The 20,685-nt window shown below is 50.1% G+C and overlaps 1 protein-coding gene across 1 annotated transcript; it reads left to right on the forward strand.

The window, feature by feature from the left end:
* Positions 1-140: 140 nt before the first annotated feature.
* Positions 141-10,712, forward strand: GAL3ST4 (galactose-3-O-sulfotransferase 4). Its single transcript, XM_038768307.1, has 4 exons — positions 141-224; positions 1,767-2,132; positions 2,565-2,859; positions 9,646-10,712. Exons 2-4 carry the CDS (start codon positions 2,026-2,028, stop codon positions 10,603-10,605), a joined length of 1,362 nt encoding a protein of 453 aa, XP_038624235.1. The 5' UTR covers positions 141-224; positions 1,767-2,025; the 3' UTR covers positions 10,606-10,712.
* Positions 10,713-20,685: the final 9,973 nt, after the last annotated feature.

Here is a 20,685-nt window from a genome sequence, read left to right on the forward strand (position 1 = left end):
AAGGAGGGGAGGAGGAGGAGGAGGAGGAGAAGGGGGGGCACTGGGGGAGGGTTGGGGGGAGCGGCCAGGGGAGGGAGGAGAAGGGGGGAGACTGGGCGGAGCGTCCAGCCGGGAAAGTTTTCAGGGAAAATCAGAGTGGAGCTAGGAGGGCGTCGGCCGGAAAGTGGGGGGCGGCAGGCAGAGAGGGGCTGGGACCCCCGTGCCTTCCCCCCGACCCTGTCAGGGTGAGTGGAATGAGTCTGGGGCCCAAGGGAAAGAGAGAGGGTTGTGGGGAGAGTCCGGAACAGGGATGGGGCCTGGGGCTGAAGTGGGGAGTGACAGAAGAGCGGGAATGAGGAGGAGGAAAGGCCTAGTTGGGCCCTGGGGTGTCATGGGCGGGTGGATGGGGGGGGGGGTAAGGGAGGGATCACGGGGGCGCGGAGGGGGCGAGATCCCAACCTGGAGCAGGAGCAGTTAGGGAAGGAGAGGCCCGGAGAGCTGGGTCAAAGGTCAAGGGTCAGGGATCCCGGGCCCGTTGTCTGCACCGGTGCCCGGAGTCGGGCTGCCGGGGATGGTTGGCGTGGGCTGGGTCAGTCACGCGACCTTCCCTGTGGGTGCCCCAGGCCGCGTGTACTGGAGTGTGTGTCATCGTGTTATCGCATGGGCCGGACTGGGCTGGCACCCGGAACCTCTGGCTGGGAAGGGGGGCTCCCCGTCTGCCGTTTGCCCACGCAAACACACACGGCTTCATTCTGATGCTCTCTCGGACGGCCCTGGCGACCTGCTGACCGATCTGCCCCGGCTGAGCCATCGGGAATCCCGCCCTGCCAATCGGCCCCGGGCTGGGGGGGGGAGAATGCAGCGAGAGGGAATGTGGGTAGACGTCAGGGAAAGAAGTACCCATCCATCTCCTTCCACGGCTCCCCAACCTACTGGGCTGGATGAGGGGTTGGTGGTCCGGGGCTGAGGTCGGGGTGACTGGGATATATGGGCCTGAATCAGCCAGCCCCCTTCTCTGTCCACCGCCATCCCCCCCTCAGCCCCCTCCCCAACCGTCCAAGGTCTGAACAGAGAAGAGCGGGGCAGGAGAGATAAGGCAGGTCTCCCCACCGGCCTCAATCTCGGAGACGGGAACCCCAGGATCCAATCCATCTGTCTCTCAGTCTCTGCGTCTCTTTCCGCCTCTCCCTCTCCCGCCCTCAACTAAATCCCTGGGGATTAAGTTGATGTGAGGGAAGAGGTTGGATTAGAAGCTGTGAAATCTTGGGATGAAAGGTTGGGGGAGGGCAGAGACATGGACAGGAAGACGAAAGAGAAAACCAGAGACTCGGAGAGAGGGAGAGAGGAAGGAGAGACGGAGCCCGGCGAGGTGGGGAGGAGTGAAACTGGGGGGGCACATGGGGCCAGCTCCCTCCTGCGGGGTGGGCGGTGTCCCCCCATGGAGACAGGGTCAGGCTGTGGCCGCAGACAGGAAAAGGACAAGCCGAAAGGTCAGCTCAGTCACTGGGCCTTTCGGGCGGAGAGCCAGGCCAGCTGGAACGAGGACGGGGGGTGGGATATGGGAATGTGGGGAGAGGAAGGAGGGAGGAAACCAGAGAGACAGAGGAAGAGGGAGGTGAAAAGTACCAACTCCGGCTCACACGACTACCTCTTCCCAACTCTATTCCCGAGCTCCCGTGTCCCCAAGAGCTCTCCCTGTCACCCTCCTCCTCCCCGCGCCCCCAACCCCTGCCCCTCTATCCCCCCCCGCCACCACCGCCATCCCAACCCCCTCTACAACTTTCCAGACGCCGAGGGAAGCCAGAAATCTGCTGATTCGGACTAACCTGACCCCTCAATTCCCATCTGGCCTCGGACGGGACAGAGGCGGCGTTCCGGGCGGGGAGCGGGCTTCCCCGAGATTCAGAGACCCGAAGCTGGGTGTCTGGATCTCCATCTCCGTCGAGGGGTCCAGGGGGACGGGGCCGGCTCCCAAAGCGGGCCCCCGGTTCCCCCCGGCCCCGGTCACCCCCGTCTGTGTCTCCACCCCCGCCTCCCTCCAGGAGGATGCAGCCGTGGCCGGGCTGGGGGCTGCGGGGCCTCTGGACGGCGGTGGGCGTCTGCACGACCGTTGGGTTCGTCCTCCAGATCTGGGGGGGCCCCTTCCGCAGGAGGTGAGTGTCCTCATTCCTTCATTCAGTCGTATTTGTTGAGCGCTAACCTTGGCCGGAGCACTGTACTAAGCGGTTGGGAGAGGTCAATAGAGCCATAAGCAGACGCCTTCCCTGCCCACAACGAGCTTACGGTCTGGAGTGTGTCCCCCCTCTCCCGAGACCCCCCCCCCCAACCGTACCCCCCTTCCCCTCTGGGAGCCCCGACCCTGGGGTCAGGGTGGACTGCAGAGGAGAAAGGTCTCGCCCCTGCCGGCGTCCCTCCCGGCCTCCCCCTCCGTCCAGGGAGCTGGACGCGGGCCGGGCCTCGCCCTCCGTAATAATCACGATGGTGTTTGTGAGGCACCGCCACCTCTGCGCCAAGCACTGTCCTAAGCGCTGGGGTAGCTACGCGGTATCCGCCTGACTTGGCCCCCTCCCTCCTTCGCCGCTCAGGTCCTCGAGCCCCCAGGGGGGACCGCCGGGCCCGTGGGGGGCTCCTGGCCCTCGGTGCTCTCCGCGAGACCACCTGGTCTTCCTGAAGACCCACAAGACGGGCAGCAGCTCGGTGCTCAGCCTGCTCCACCGCTACGGCGACAGGCGCAACCTGACTTTCGCCCTGCCCGCCCGCTACCAGTTTGGCTACCCCCGGCCCTTCCAGGCCACCAGGGTCAAAGGTTACGACCCCGAGGCCCGGCCCCCCCAACGCTATCACATCCTGTGTCACCACATGCGCTTCAACCTGCCGGAGGTGAGGGGACGGAGGGGACGGAGGGACAGAGGACGGTGGGAGGGGGTCGTCTCCCCGAGAGCAGACACCTCAATCGATCGATCCTATTTATTGAGTGCTTACCGTGGGCAGAGCACTGTACTAGGCGCTTGGGAGAGGACGCTGCAACAATATAACGGACACATCCCCTTCCCGCAGCGAGCTCTCCCAGCTTTCTCTGACTCCCCCCCTGCTCCCGGCTTCCTTCTCTGCCTTTGTCCGATCCTGGAAAGTTGCATGGCCTGGTGGAAACAGCCTGGGAGAGTTAGATATGATGGTATTTGTTCAGCGCTTACTATGTGCAAAGCACTGGTCTAAGCTCTGGGGGGATACAAGGTGATCAGGTTGTCATCATCATCATCATCATCATCATCAATCGTATTTATTGAGCGCTTACTATGTGCAGAGCACTGTACTAAGAGCTTGGGAAGTACAAATTGGCAACATCTAGAGACAGTCCCTACCCAACAGTGGGCTCACAGTCTAAAAGGGGGAGACAGAGAACAAAACCAAACATACTAACAACATAAAATAAATAGAGTAGATATGTACAAATAAAATAAATAGAGTAATAAATATGTACAAACATATATACATATATACAGGTGCTGTGGGGAAGGGAAGGAGGTAAGATGGGAGGGATGGAGAGGGGGACGAGGGGGAGAGGAAGGAAGGGGCTCAGTCTGGGAAGGCCTCCTGGAGGAGGTATCTTCATCCCCCTTTGACAGATGAGGGAACTGAGGCACGGAGAAGTGAAGTGACTCGCCCTGACCCGGGTTCTCATCCCGGCTCTGCCCCTCGACCGCTGCGTGACCCTGGGCAAATCACTTCTCTGTGCCTCGGTTACCTCATCTGCTAAAATGGAGATAAAAGCTGGGAACCCCCCGGGGGGACACGGACGGTATGTCATCTGTGTCCAGGCCTTCCGTGACTACACCCTCCTTTCCTCCTCTCCCACTTCCTTCCGCGTCATCCTTGCACTTGGATTTGCTCCCTTTATTCCCCCCCGCTCTCAGCCCCACAGCGCTTACGTTCGTCTCCGTCATTTATTTATTTCTATTATCTCCCGCGTCCCCTTCTAGACTGTAAACTTGTGGGCAGGAAACATGTCTACCGACTGTCCCAAGTGCGTAGTACAGTGCTCTGCACACAGTAAGCTCTCGGTAAATACGATCGTTCGATTGCTTGATCATCTGATTAGCTTGTATCTACTCCAGCGCTTAGTACTGCACGGGCCTGAGAGTCAGAAGGGCATGGGTTCTAATCCCGGCTCCGCCACTTGGCTGCTGCGCGACCTTGGGCGAGGCACTTCACTTCTCTGTGCCTCAGTTGCCTCATCCGTAAATGGGGATCGAGGCTGGGAGCCCCATGTGGGACAGGGACTGTGTCCAACCTGATTCACTTGTATCCACCCAGCGCTTAGTACAGTGCCTGGCCCATAGTAAGTGCTTAATGAGTACCACAATTATTATTATTAATAAGCATCCCCCCTCAATATCCCGCTTCCTGACCGTCCCGCCCCGACATGGCCCTCGTGTCCCTGTTCCCCGCTTCAGAGGCCGTCCCCTCTCCTGTCTCCGGCCCCGGGTCTCTGTGCCATCTCTCCCGACATCCCAGCCCTCTACTCTGCACACAATAAGCGCTCAATAAATACGATTGACTCCTTCTGTCCCCGACCCCGACTCTCCATCCCCCCTTCTCACTGCCCCTCTAAGTCTTGGGGGGGGTCTCCCCTGCCCCTCTGTGTCACACCTTCCCCTCTAGTTCCCTACTCTTCCGTCCCTCAGCCCTCTTCATCCATTCAATCGTATTTATTGAGCACTTACTGTGCGCCGAGCACTGTACTAAGCGCTTGAGAGAGGAAGGTAGAGTGGCGGGGGGCTGGGGGTCGTGTCTATTCCCTCCTCTGTGCTCTCCCAATTGCTTACTACAGTGCTCTGAGCACAGAGGAAGGGCTCAATAAATGTCCCTGAGGGACATTTATATGTATATATTTGTATGTATATATGTTTGTAAGTATTTATTACTCTATTTATTTATTTTACTCGTACATATCTATTCTATTTATTTTATTTTGTTAATATGTTTTGTTTTGTTCTCTGTCTCCCCCTTCTAGACTGTGAGTCCACTGTTGGGTAGGGACTGTCTCTATATGTTGCCAGCTTGGACTTCCCAAGCGCTTAGTACAGTGCTCTGCACACGGTAAGCGCTCGATAACTACGATTGATTGATTGAGAGGGGAGAGAGGGGTTCATGTCTTCACTCAATCGTATTTATTGAGCGCTTACTGTGTGCGGAGCACTGGACTAAGCGCTTGGGAGAGGACGATACAACAATAAATCGGAGAAGCAGCGTGGCTCGGTGGAAAGAGCCCGGGCTTTGGAGTCAGAGGTCATGGGTTCAAATCCCGGCTCCTCCAATTGTCAGCTGTGTGACTTTGGGTGAGTCACTTCACTTCTCTGGGCCTCAGTTCCCTCATCTGTAAAATGGGGATGAAGACTGTGAGCCCCCCGTGGGACAACCTGATCACCTGGTAACCTCCCCGGCACTCAGAACAGTGCTTTGCACATAGTAAGTGCTTAATAAATGCCATTATTAACAGTAAATAGACACATTCCCTGCCCACAGTGAGCTTACAGTCTAGAGACAGACATGAATAGATATAAATAAATGACAGACAGGGACATAAGTGGTGTGGGGATGAATAAAGGGAATGGGAGAAGAGGAAAGAGTGGGGGGCTCAGTCAGGGAAGGCTTCTTGGAGGAGATGTGCTGTCCGTGAGGCTTTGAAGGAGGGGAGAGGCATTGTCTGTGGGATGTGAGGACGAAGGGCATCCCGGACCAGAGGTTTGACGTGGGCGAGAGGTCAGCGGCGAGATAGCCAGCACTTAGAACAGTGCTTTGCACATAGTAAGCGCTTAATAAATGCCATTATTATCATTATTATTATTATAGACGCCCTGCCCCTCTGGATCAAACCTTCCCCTTTAGATCCCTTAGCTCTTAAAGTTGCTTTTTCCCCTGCTGCTTCTCCTCCCCACTCGTTTGATTAATCAATCAGTAGTATTTATTGAGTGCTCACTGTACTAAGCACTGGTGAGAGAACCATCCAACAGTGTGTTTTATAGTACTTGTTAAGTGCTTACTGTGTGTCAATCAATCGTATTTAGCGAGCACTTACTTCCCCCTCTCCATCTCCCCCATCTTTCCTCCTTCCCTTCCCCACAGCACCTGTATATATATGTATATATGTTTGTACATATTTATTACTCTATTTATTTATTTATTTACCTTGTACATATCTATTCTATTTATTTTATTTTGTTAGTTTGTTTGGTTTTGTTCTCTGTCTCCCCCTTCTAGACTGTGAGCCCGCTGTTGGGTAGGGACTGTCTCTATGTGTTGCCGACTTGCACTTCCCAAGCGCTTAGTACAGTGCTCTGCACACAGTAAGTGCTTAATAAATATGATTGATTGATTGATTGACTATGCAGAGCACTGTAATAATAATAATAATGGCATTTATTAAGCACTTACTATGTGCAAAGCACTGCTCTAAGCGCTGGGGAGGGTACAAGGTGATCAGGTTGTCCCACGGGGGGCTCACAGTCTTCATCCCCATTTTCCAGATGAGGCCACTGAGGCCCAGAGAAGTGAAGTGACTTGCCCAAAATCACACAGCTAAGTAGTGGAGCCAGGAATTGAACCCATAATAATAATAATGATGATGGCATTTGTTAAGTGCTTATTATGTGCAGAGCACTGTTCTAAGCGCTGGGGGGGGGATACAAGGTGATCAAGTTGTCCCACGGGGGGCTCACAGTCTTAATCCCCATTTTACAGATGAGGTAACTAAGGCTCAGAGAAGTTAAGTGACTTGCCCAAGGTCACACAGCAGACATGTGGCAGAGTTGGGATTTGAACCCTTGACCTCTGACTCCAAAGCCCGGGCTCTTTCCACTGAGCCACGCTGCTTCTCTGTACTAAGCACTTGGGAGAGTCCAATACAATGATAATAATAATAATGGCATTTATTAAGCGCTTACTATGTGCAAAGCACTGTTCTAAGCACTGGATATAACAGACACATTCCCGGCCCATAAAGAGCTTAAGGTCTAGTGTCCAACACTGTTCTAAACCCTGGGATTCGTACAAGTTAATTAGATTGGACACAATCCCTGTCCCTCATGGGGCCTCACAGTCTCCAGCAGGAGGGAAAACAGGTATTGAATCCCCATTTTACAGTTGAGGAAACTGAGGCACAGAGCAGAGAAGTTAGACTTCTAGCCTGTGAGCCCATTGTTGGGTAGGGACCATCTCTATAGGTTGCCGACTTGTACTTCCCAAGCACTTAGTCCAGTGCTCTACACACAGTAAGCGCTCAATAAATACGATTGAATGAATGAATGAAGTTAAGTGACTCGCCCAAGGTCACGCAGCAAACAATGGGCCGAGCCGGGATTAGAACCCAGGTCCTCTGACTCCCAAGCCCGGGCTCTTTCCACTAGGCCACGCCGCTTCTCAGTTGGGAGACACGTTCCCCGTCCACAATGAGCTTACGGTCTAGGACAGAGCTGGACACATAGTAAGCGCTTAGCAAATACCGTCATTATTATTATTAGAGCGGGAGCTAGATATTAAAATAGATTAAGGATCTGTTCGTCAGTGATGGGGGCACTGAGGGGGAGGTGAGTAGCAAATGCTTTAAGGGTACAGTTCCAACGACGTGGAAGGAAGAAGGAGTCGGAGAAAACTCAGGGAAGGCTTCGTGGAGGAGGTGTGATCCTAATAAGGTTTTAACGGATTCAGTCAATCATCTTTAATAATAATAATAATAATAATGACATTTATTAAGCGCCTACTACATGCAAGCACTGTTCTAAGCGCTGGGGAGGTTATTTATTAACAATAAATAGACACATTCCCTGCCCACAGTGAGCTTACAGTCTAGAGACAGACATGAATAGATATAAATAAATGACAGATCAGGTTGGCAATCAGGTTGTCCCACAGGGGGCTCATAGTCTTAATCCCCATTTTACAGATGAGGGAACTGAGGCAGAGAGAAGTGAAGTGACTCGCCCGAAGTCACACAGCTGACAATTGGCAGAGCGCGATTTGAACCCATGACCTCCGACTCCAAAGCCTGGGCTCTTTCCACTGAGCCACGCTGCTTCTCTAAAAATAGAAAAGCTGTTTCCACCCGGTTTCGAACCAGGGACCTTTTGCGTGTGAGGCGAACGTGATAACCACTACACTTTATTGAGCATTTACTGTGTGCTGAGCACTGGACTAAACGCTTGTAGAACAATAGAATAGACCTATTCCCTGCCCACAATGAGCTGAAAGTCTAGAGGGGAGATGGGTGGTCGGCAACCTGGCTCCTTTCCCACCACAACCTTTCGTTTCTCTGTTCCCAAATCCTCTGGCTCCTTCCCAGATCTTTATCATTCCCTGCACTGTGTCCCCGGCCTCCCCCACTGGAGTTTTTATTATTATTAGTTGTAATAATAATTATTATTATTATTACGATACTTGTTAAGCGCTATGTGCCAAGCACCGTTCTAAGTACCGGGGCAGAGACAAGTTCATCAGGTTGGCCACAGTCCCTGTCCCATGCGGGGCTCACAGTCTGCATCCCCATTTTCCAGAGGAGGAAACTGAGGCCCAGAGAAGTGAAGCGACTTGCCCAAGTCACCCGGAGGACATTCACTCATTCCATCATATTTCTTGAGCGCTCACTGTGGGCAGAGCACCGGACTAAGCGCTTGGAAAGTCCAGTTCGGCAACAGATGGAGAATGAAGTGGCGTGGCTCAGTGGAAAGAGCCCGGGCTTTGGAGTCAGAGGTCATGGGTTCAAATCCCGGCTCCGCCACTTGTCAGCTGGGTGACTTTGGGCAAGTCGCTTCACTTCTCTGGGCCTCCGTTCCCTCATCTGGAAAATGGGGATGAAGACTGGGAGCTCCCAGTGGGACAACCTGATCACCTTGTAACCACCCCAGCTCTTCAGAACAGAGCTTGGCACATAATAATAATAATAATGATGGCATTTGTTAAGCGCTTACTATGTGCAAAGCACTGTTCTAAGCTCTAGGGGAGGTTACAAGGTGATCAGGTTGTCCCACGGGGGGCTTACAGTCTTAATCCCCATTTTTACAGATGAGGGAACTGAGGCTCAGAGAAGTGAAGTGACTTGCCCAAGGTCACACAGCAGACTTGTGGTGGAGCCGGGATTCGAACCCACGACCTCTTACTCCAAAACCCGGGCTCTTTCCACTGAGCCACGCTGCTGCACATAGTAAGCGCTTAATAAATGCCACTAAAAAGACAAAAATCCCTACCCAACAATGGGCTCACAGCCTAGAAGGACTCTAGATGTTGCCAACTTGTATTTCCCAAGCGCTTAGTCCAGTGCTCTGCACACAGTAAGCGCTCAATAAATACAATTGAATGAATGAATGAATGTGGCGGAGCCGGCATTAGAACCCAAGTCCAGCTGACTCCGAGGCCCGGGCTCTCTTCACTAGGCCACGCTGCTTCGTTCGTTCGTTTATTGAGCGCTTAAAACTGTGTGCAGAGCATCATTATCATCATCATCATCAATCGTATTTATTGAGCGCTTAGTATGTGCAGAGCACCGTACTAAGCGCTTGGGAAGTACAAATTGGCAACGTATAGAGACAGTCCCTACCCAACAGTGGGCTCACAGTCTAAAAGCGGTGGGGAAGTCCCCTCCCCGACCCCATCTTCTGTCCCGCGACGCCCTAGGTGCTCCGCCTGATGCCCGACGACAGCTTCTTCTTCTCCATCGTCCGGGACCCGGCCTGGCTGGCGGCGTCGGCCTTCTCCTACTACCGCTCCGTCTCCTCGGCCTTCCGGGCGGCCCCGTCCCTGCAGGCCTTCCTGGCCGCCCCGCGCCGCTTCTACCGGCCGGGGGGCCGGGGAGACCACTACGCCCGCAACCTGCTCTGGTTCGACTTCGGCCTCCCCGTGCCCGGCCCCGAGGCCCCCGCTGACCCTCGGCGGCGGGCCGCGCGGCCTCCGCCGGACGACGACCCGGTCCCCCGGCCCCCCGCCGCCCCGGTGAGCGGCCGGCCCGGGCGGGACCCCGACCCGCCGCCGCCGCCGTCGGGGTCCCCCTCCTCCGTCCCGCCCCGCTTCGTCCGGCGGGCCCTGGAATGGGTGGACGCGACCTTCGACCTGGTCCTGGTGGCCGAGCACTTCGACGAGTCGCTGGTCCTGCTGGCGGCCGCCCTGTGCTGGGAGCTGGAGGACGTGGCCGGCTTCGCCCACAACGCCCGGGCCACCGGAGGGGTCGGAGGGCGCGGGCTCAGGGCCCCGCACCCGCTGACGGCGGTCCGCGCCCGGGCCTGGAACGACCTGGACTGGGCCCTGTACGTCCACGCCAACCGCAGCCTGTGGGCCCGGGCCGAGCGGTTCGGGCTGGGCCGCCTGGCCGGCGCGGTGGCCGAGCTGCGGGCCCGGCGGGCGGCCCTGGCCGGGCGCTGCCTGGTGGACGGCGGGGCCATGGAGCCCGGCCGCATCGCCGACCGGGGGCTGCGGCCCTTCCAGTTCGGGACGGCCGGGATCCTGGGCTACGCCGTGAGGAGCGGGCTGGCCCCCCGGGACCGCGAGGCCTGCCTCCAGCTGGCCAGGCCCGAGCTCCAGTACAAGGACTGGCTGGACGCCAAACAGTTCGGGCGGAGGACGGCCCAGGCCAGAGGCTAACTATACTAACGATAACGAGAACCGTGCTATTTCGGAAGCGCTTACTACGAGCCAGGCTCTGTACTAAGCGCTGGGATGGATACGAGGTAATCGGGCCCCGGCCCACACAGGGCTCGCAGCCTGAACCGCGGGAACTGAGGCTCGGAGAAGTAACGTACCACTACTAATAATGATTCCTTCATTCCTTCATTCGAGCGTATTTACGGAGCGCTCACTGTGTGCAGAGCGCTGGACTAAGCGCTTGGGAAGTCCAAGTAGAGACGGTCCCTACCCAACGGTGGGCTCACAGTCTAAAAGGGGGACCCGTCCCCGTCCCACGCAGGGCTCGCGGTCTGAATCCCCGTACGGATGGGCGAACTGAGGCTCGCAGAAGTAACGTACCACTACTAATAATGATTCCTTCATTCCTTCATTCGAGCGCATTTACGGAGCGCTCACTGTGTGCAGAGCGCTGGACTAAGCGCTTGGGAAGTCCAAGTAGAGACGGTCCCTACCCAACGGTGGGCTCACAGTCTAAAAGGGGGACCCGTCCCCGTCCCACGCAGGGCTCGCGGTCTGAATCCCCGTACGGATGGGCGAACTGAGGCTCGCAGAAGTAACGTACCACTGCTAATAATGATTCGTTCATTCCTTCATTCGAGCGTATTTATTGAGCGCTTACTGTGCGCAGAGCACTGGACTAAGCGCTTGGGAAGTCCAAGTTGGCAACATATAGAGACGGTCCCTACCCAACAGTGGGCTCACAGTCTAAAAGGGGGACCCGTCCCCATCCCACGCAGGGCTCGCGGTCTGAATCCCCGTACGGATGGGGGAACTGAGGCTCAGAGAAGTAACGTACCACTACTAATAATGATTCATTCATTCATTCATTCGAGTGTATTTATTGAGCGCTTACTGTGTGCAGAGCACTGGACTAAGCGCTTGGGAAGGACAAATCGGCAACATCTAGAGACGGTCCCTACCCAACGACGGGCTCACGGTCAAGGAGGGGGAGACGGACAACAAAACGAAACAAGTAGACAGTTTAGCAGGGTGCGCTCAATTACAGGAATCGTGGCATTTGTTAAGCGCTTGCTGTGTGTCATCATCATCATCATCAATCGTATTTATTGAGCGCTTACTGTGTGCAGAGCACTGTACTAAGCGCTTGGGAAGTACAAGTTGGCAACATATAGAGACGGTCCCTACCCAACAGTGGGCTCACAGTCTAAAAGGGGGAGTCTAAAGGTGTCAGGCACCGTACTGAGCGCTGGGGCAGATCCAAACAAATTGGGTTGGACGCTGTGTTCAAACCGATTCCCTTGTATCTCCCCTTGGGCTTAGTACACTGCTTGGCACATAGTAGAGAAGAAGTAGCGTGGCTCAGTGGAAAGAGCCCGGGCTTCGGAGTCAGAGGTCATGGGTTCGAATCCCAGCTCCACCACGTCTGCTGTGTGACCTTGGGCAAGTCACTTAACTTCTCTGAGCCTCAGTTACCTAATCTGTAAAATGGGGATTAAGACTGTGAGCCCCATGTGGGACAACCTGATCACTTTGTATCCCCCCAGCGCTTAGAACAGTGCTTTGCACATAGTAAGCGCTTAACAAATGCCAATTATTATTATTATTGTAACCTCCCCAGCGCTTAGAACAGTGCTTTGCACATAGTAAGCGCTTAATAAATGCCATCATTATTATTATTATTATTATTATTATTATTATTATTATTATTATTATCATTATAACCTCTACCTAATCCCGGCTCCGCCACTTGTCTGCTGTGTGACCTTGGGCGAGTCACCTCACTTCTCTGGCCCTCAGTTCCCCCATCTGGAAAATGGGGAATGGAGACCGTGAGCCCCCATGTGGGACGGGGACTGCGCCCAACTTGATTAGCCTGTCTCTACCCCAGTGCTTAGTAATAATAATAATAATAATAATAATAATAATTATGATGGCATTTGTTAAGCGCTTACTATGTGCAAAGCACTGCTGTAAGCGCTGACAGGGCCTGGCACACAGTAAGTGCTTAACAAATACCATTTGAAAAAAAAAGTCACTGTCTGGAAGGAGGGAAAGATCTGATATGTGTGGCAACACATACATGCACACACATGCACACATACATGCACACACACACACACACACACACACACACACACACACACACACACTCTTATCCCTCACCCCCCCCCCCCCCAACTTCTGTGGGGTTTTACTGTGAAATAAAACGTTCTCAAACCAGAACCTGGTCTTCCTTGCGACCCTGTAATTTCTTTATTCATTCATTCAATCATGTTTATTGGGCATTAAATAAAAATAAATTGTATTTACGGGAAGCGGCAGGGCACAGCGGCTCGACCCCGGGCCCTAGGAGTCGGAAGGCCCCGGGTTCTAATCCCGGCTCCGCCACATACCAGCTGTGTGACCTTGGGCAAGTCACATCGCTTCTCTGTGCCTCAGTTGCCTCCTCTGTCAAATGGTGATCAAAACCGGGAGCCTCGCCGGGGACGGGGGCTGTGTCCAACTCGATTTGCTTGGATTCATTCATTCAATCGTATTTATTGAGCGCTTACTGTGTGCAGAGCACTGGACTAAGCGCTTGGGAAGTACAAGGGGAAGCAGCGTGACGCAGTGGGAAGAGCCTGGGCTTTGGAGTCAGAGGTCATGGGTTCAAATCCCTCCACTTGTCAGCTGTGTGACTTTGGGCATGTCACTTCACTTCTCTGTGCCTCAGTTACCTCATCTGGAAAATGGGGATTAAGTCTGTGAGCCCCCCGTGGGACAACTTGATTACCTTGTATCTACCGCAGCGCTTAGAACAGTGCTTTGCACATAGTAAGTGCTTAATAAATGCCATTATTATTATTATTATTATTATTACTATTATTACAAGTTGGCAACATATAGAGATGGTCCCTACCCAACAGCGGGCTCACAGTCTAGAAATCTATCCCAGTGCTTAGTACAGTGACTGGCACATAGTAAGCGCTTAACAAATACCATGAGAAGCAGCATGGTTTAGTGGATAGAGCATGGGCTTGGGAGTCATTCATTCATTCTTCCAATCATATTTATTATAATAATGATGATAGCATTTATTAAGCGCTTACTATGTGCAAAGCACTGTTCTAAGCGCTGGAGAGGTTACAAGGTGATCAGGTTGTCCCACATGGGGTTCACAGTCTTCATCCCCATTTTACAGATGAGGTAACTGAGGCACAGAGAAGTGAAGTCACTTGCCCAGAGTCACACAGCGACAAATGGCGGAGCCGGGATTTGAACCCATGACCTCTGACGCCAAAGCCCGGGCTCTTTCCACTGAGCCACGCTGCTTCTCAATATTTATTGAGCACTTACTGCGTGCAGAGCACTGCACTAAGCACTTGGAAAGTCCAATTCGGAGTCGGAGGTCATGGGTTCTAATCCCGGCTCCGCCACTTGTCTGCTGGGTGACCTTGGGCAAGTCACTTCACTTCTCTGGGCCTCAGTGACCTCATCTGTCAAAGGGGGATGAAGACTGTGAGCCCCCCGTGGGACAACCCGATCACCTTGTATCTCCCCCAGCGCTTAGAACAGTGCTTGGCCCATAGTAAGCACTTCACAAATACCATTTTAAAAGTACCACAATTATTATTACACATAGTAAGCACTTAATCAATCAATCAATCAATCAATCAATCGTATTTACTGAGCGCTTACTGTGTGCAGACCACTGTACTAAGCGCTTGGGAAGTACAAGTTGGCAACACATAGAGACGGTCCCTACCCAACAGCGGGCTCACAGTCTAGAAACAAATACCAAAAAACCCACAATTATTATTACACATAGTAAGCGCTTAACAAATACCATAAAAAACCCACAATTACTATTACACATAATAAGCGCTTAACAAATACCATTATCATTATTGAGCGCTTACCGTGTGCAGAGCATTGCCCTAAGTGCAGGTAAAAGTCCCAATACAGTGATAAAGAGTGACATTCCTTGCCCACAACAAGCTCACAGTCTATGGGAGGGAGAGACAGACGGATATCCATGGAAATAAAGACATTTTATCGATTTGTATTGATACTGATTTGTGTCACTGCAAATCGATAAAATGCCTTTATTTATCTATGCCACAAATCAATACCAATACAAATCGATAAAACGTATTTATTTCTATGGCACAAATCAATACCAATACAAATTGATAAAACGTCTTTATTGCTATGCCACAAATCAATACCAATACAAATCGATAAAACGTCTTTATCTCTATGCCACAAATCAATACCGATACAAATCTAAAAACGTCTTTATCTCTATGCCACAAAGCAATACCGATACAAATCGATAAAACGTCTTTATCTCTATGCCACAAACAATACCGATACAAATCGATAAAGCGCCTTTATATCTCTATGCCACAAAACAATACCGATACAAATCGATAAAACGCCTTTATCTCTATACCACAAACAATACCGATACAAATCGATAAAACGCCTTTATCTCTATGCCACAAAGCAATACCGATACAAATCGACAAAACGTCTTTATCTCTATGCCACAAAACAATACCGATACAAATCGATAAAACGTCTTTATCTCTATGCAACAAATCAATACCGATACAAACCGATAAAACGACTTTATCTCTATGCCACAAAACAATACCGATACAAATCGATAAAGCGCCTTTATCTCTATGCCACAAAACAATACCGATACAAATCGATAAAACGTATTTATTTCTATGCCACAAATCAATACCGATACAAATCGATAAAACGCCTTTATCTCTATGCCACAAATCAATACCGATACAAATCGATAAAACGCCTTCATCTCTATGCCACAAATCAATGCCGATACAAATCGATAAAACGCCTTTATCTCTATGCCACAAATCAATGCCGATACAAATCGATAAAACGTCTTTTTATCTCTATGCCACAAAGCAATACCGATACAAATCGATAAAACGTCTTTATCTCTATGCCACAAACAATACCGATACAAATCGATAAAAACGCCTTTATCTCTATGCCACAAACAATACCGATACAAATCGATAAAACGCCTTTATCTCTATGCCACAAAGCAATACCGATACAAATCGACAAAATGTCTTTATCTCTATGCCACAAAACAATACCGATACAAATCGATAAAACGTCTTTATCTCTATGCCACAAACAATACCGATACAAATCGACAAAACGTCTTTATCTCTATGCCACAAACAATACCGATACAAATCGATAAAACGCCTTTATCTCTATGCCACAAATCAATGCCGATACAAATCGATAAAACGCCTTTATCTCTATGCCACAAATCAATACCGATACAAATCGATAAAACGCCTTTATCTCTATGCCACAAATCAATGCCGATACAAATCGATAAAACGCCTTTATCTCTATGCCACAAATCAATGCCGATACAAATCGATAAAACGTCTTTTTATCTCTATGCCACAAAACAATACCGATACAAATCGATAAAACGCCTTTATCTCTATGCCACAAATCAATGCCGATACAAATCGATAAAACGCCTTTATCTCTATGCCACAAAGCAATACCGATACAAATCGACAAAATGTCTTTATCTCTATGCCACAAAACAATACCGATACAAATCGATAAAACGTCTTTATCTCTGCCACAAACAATACTGATACAAATCGATAAAACGTCTTTATCTCTCTACCACAAACAATACCGATACAAATCGATAAAACGCCTTGATCTCTATGCCACAAAACAATACCGATACAAATCGATAAAACGACTTTATGCCACAAAACAATACCGATACAAATCGATAAAACGTCTTTTTATCTCTATGCCACAAGACAATACCGATACAAATCGATAAAGCGCCTTTATATCTCTATGCCACAAAACAATACCGATACAAATCGATAAAACACCTTCATTTCTATGCCACAGATACAAATCGATAAAAAGTCTTCATCTCTATGCCACAAGTACCGATACAAATCGATAAAACGCCTTTATCTCTATGCCACAAATCAATACCGATAGAAATTGACAAAACGCCTTTATCTCTATGCCACAAATCAATACCGATACAAATCGATAAAACGCCTTTTTCTCTATGCCACAAAGCAACACCGATACAAATCGATAAAACGCCTTTATCTCTATGCCACAAAGCAACACCGATACAAATCGATAAAACGACTTTATCTCTATGCCACAAACAATACCGATACAAATCGATAAAGCGCCTTTATCTCTATGCCACAAAACAATACCGGTACAAATCGATAAAACGTCTTTAACTCTATGCCACAAAACAATACCGATACAAATCGATAAAGCGCCTTTATATCTCTATGCCACAAAACAATACCGATACAAATCGATAAAACGACTTTATCTCTATGCCACAAACAATACCGATACAAATCGATAAAGCGCCTTTATCTCTATGCCACAAAACAATACCGGTACAAATCGATAAAACGTCTTTAACTCTATGCCACAAAACAATACCGGTACAAATCGATAAAGCGCCTTTACATCTCTATGCCACAAAACAATACCGATACAAGTCGATAAAGCGCCTTTATATCTCTATGCCACAAATCAATACCGATACAAATCGATAAAACGCCTTTTTATCTCTACGCCACAAAACAATACCGATACAAATCGATAAAGCGCCTTTATATCTCTATGCCACAAAACAATACCGATACAAATCGATAAGGCGCCTTTATCTCTCTGCCACAAATCAATACCGATACAAATCGATAAAACGCCTTCATTTCTATGCCACCGATACAAATCGATAAAAAGTCTTTATCTCTATGTCACAAATCCCGACACAAATCGATAAAACGCCTTTATATCTCTATGCCACAAAACAATACCGATACAAATCGATAAGGCGCCTTTATCTCTCTGCCACAAATCAATACCGATACAAATCGATAAAACGCCTTCATTTCTATGCCACCGATACAAATCGATAAAAAGTCTTTATCTCTATGTCACAAATCCCGACACAAATCGATAAAACGCCTTTATCTGTATGCCACAAATCAATACCGGTACAAATCGATAAAGCGCCTTTTTATCTCTACGCCACAAAACAATACCGATACAAATCGATAAAGCGCCTTTATATCTCTATGCCACAAAACAATACCGATACAAGTCGATAAAGCGCCTTTATATCTCTATGCCACAAATCAATACCGATACAAATCGATAAAACGCCTTTTTATCTCTACGCCACAAAACAATACCGATACAAATCGATAAAGCGCCTTTATATCTCTATGCCACAAATCAATACCGATACAAATCGATAAAACGCCTTTTTATCTCTACGCCACAAAACAATACCGATACAAACCGATAAAGCGCCTTTATATCTCTATGCCACAAAACAATACCGATACAAATCGATAAGGCGCCTTTATCTCTCTGCCACAAATCAATACCGATACAAATCGATAAAACGCCTTCATTTCTATGCCACCGATACAAATCGATAAAAAGTCTTTATCTCTATGTCACAAATCCCGACACAAATCGATAAAACGCCTTTATATCTCTATGCCACAAAACAATACCGATACAAATCGATAAGGCGCCTTTATCTCTCTGCCACAAATCAATACCGATACAAATCGATAAAACGCCTTCATTTCTATGCCACCGATACAAATCGATAAAAAGTCTTTATCTCTATGTCACAAATCCCGACACAAATCGATAAAACGCCTTTATCTGTATGCCACAAATCAATACCGGTACAAATCGATAAAGCGCCTTTTTATCTCTACGCCACAAAACAATACCGATACAAATCGATAAAGCGCCTTTATATCTCTATGCCACAAAACAATACCGATACAAGTCGATAAAGCGCCTTTATATCTCTATGCCACAAATCAATACCGATACAAATCGATAAAACGCCTTTTTATCTCTACGCCACAAAACAATACCGATACAAATCGATAAAGCGCCTTTATATCTCTATGCCACAAATCAATACCGATACAAATCGATAAAACGCCTTTTTATCTCTACGCCACAAAACAATACCGATACAAACCGATAAAGCGCCTTTATATCTCTATGCCACAAAACAATACCGATACAAATCGATAAGGCGCCTTTATCTCTCTGCCACAAATCAATACCGATACAAATCGATAAAACGCCTTCATTTCTATGCCACCGATACAAATCGATAAAAAGTCTTTATCTCTATGTCACAAATCCCGACACAAATCGATAAAACGCCTTTATCTCTATGCCACAAATCAATACCGGTACAAATCGATAAAGCGCCTTTATATCTCTATGCCACAAAACAATACCGATACAAGTCGATAAAGCGCCTTTATATCTCTATGCCACAAATCAATACCGATACAAATCGATAAAACGCCTTTTTATCTCTACGCCACAAAACAATACCGATACAAATCGATAAAGCGCCTTTATATCTCTATGCCACAAAACAATACCGATACAAATCGATAAGGCGCCTTTATCTCTCTGCCACAAATCAATACCGATACAAATCGATAAAACGCCTTCATTTCTATGCCACCGATACAAATCGATAAAAAGTCTTTATCTCTATGCCACAAATCCCGACACAAATCGATAAAACGCCTTTATCTCTACGCCACAAATCAATACCGGTACAAATCGATAAAGCGCCTTTATATCTCTATGCCACAAATCAATACCGATAGAAATCGATAAAACGGCTTTATTTCTATGCCACAAATCAATACCGATACAAATCGATAAAACGCCTTCATTTCTATGCCACCGATACAAATCGATAAAAAGTCTTTATCTCTATGCCACAAATCCCGACACAAATCGATAAAACGCCTTTATCTCTACGCCACAAATCAATACCGGTACAAATCGACAAAACGCCTTGATCTCTATGCCACAAATCAATACCGATAGAAATCGATGAAACGGCTTTATTTCTATGACGACACAAATCAATACCAATAGAAATCGATAAAATGCCTTTGACGCAAATCAATATCGATACAAATCGATAAAACGCCTTGATTTCTCTGCCACAAATCAACAGCAGCGCACATCGCTAAAACGCCTTTCTTCGACACAAATCGACACCAAAACACAAATCGAGAAAACGTCTTTATTTCCTTGACACAAATCGACACCAAAACACAAATCGATAAAAACGCCTTTATTTCTTTGACGCCAACCGACACCAACACAAATCGATAAGGCGCCTTGATCGCTGACGCAAATCGACGCCCGTACAAATCGCTAAGATGCCTTTATTTCTGATCCAAATCAGCACCAATGCAAATCGATAAAATGTCTTTATTTCCCCGAATGTTGCCAACGTGTACCTCCCGAGCGCTCAGTCCAGTGCTCTGCACACAGTAAGCGCTCAATAAATACGACTGACTGACTGATTGTTTGGACGCCCCCGTTCCGGCGTTTTCCCTCCAGCGCTTAGCGCAGTGCTGCCCGCACGGCGCTGACGTCACCGTCCGGGCCCCTCCCCCTCCCCCCGCCCCGCGTTCCCGCCCCCGGCCCCGCCCCGTTTCCGGTTTGGGGGGAATCCCGCCCCCCCACTTCCGGTGCGCGCCCCCGGGCCCCCCTCCACCCCCCCACCCCCCCATCCCGCGCGCTCCGGCCGGGCGGGTCCCCGGACCGGATCGGGCCGGACCGGGCCGGTCCTGCCTCCCCGGAAAACCCGGCATCGCCAACCCGGAGCGGACTCCGCCACGTGACCCCTGACCTCGGCCCGGCCCCCGGGCCCCGCCCCAGGTCGTGCCCCCTTACCCCCGGCCCACCCCCCGGACCCGGGCCCCGCCCCCCGGCCCCGGCCCCCCCCCCCGGCCCCAGGACCTGCCCTGCCCCCCTGCCCTCGTCCGGCCCCCCCCCACCCTGCCTCACCTCTGCCCTCGGCCCTGCCCTGCCCCCTGCCCCCTCCTGCCCCCTGGCCCCGCCTGGACCCCCCTCCTGCCCCCTGCCCCCTCGCCGCCCCCGTCCGGCCCCTCCGCCCTGCCCCACCTCTGCCCTCGTCCAGGCCCTGCCCCCTGGCCCCGCCTG

The sequence above is a fragment of the Tachyglossus aculeatus genome, chromosome Y4, assembly GCF_015852505.1.
Source record: "Tachyglossus aculeatus isolate mTacAcu1 chromosome Y4, mTacAcu1.pri, whole genome shotgun sequence".
Taxonomy (NCBI): Eukaryota; Metazoa; Chordata; class Mammalia; order Monotremata; family Tachyglossidae; genus Tachyglossus; species Tachyglossus aculeatus.

Coding starts and splice junctions, on each gene's coding strand:
- GAL3ST4 (XM_038768307.1), top strand. CDS start 2,026: ATGCAGCCGTGGCCGGGCTGGGGGCTGCGGGGCCTCTGGACGGCGGTG. Junction 2,133..2,564: donor GGGGGCCCCTTCCGCAGGAG/GTGAGTGTCCTC, acceptor TTCGCCGCTCAG/GTCCTCGAGCCCCCAGGGGG. Junction 2,860..9,645: donor TGCGCTTCAACCTGCCGGAG/GTGAGGGGACGG, acceptor GCGACGCCCTAG/GTGCTCCGCCTGATGCCCGA.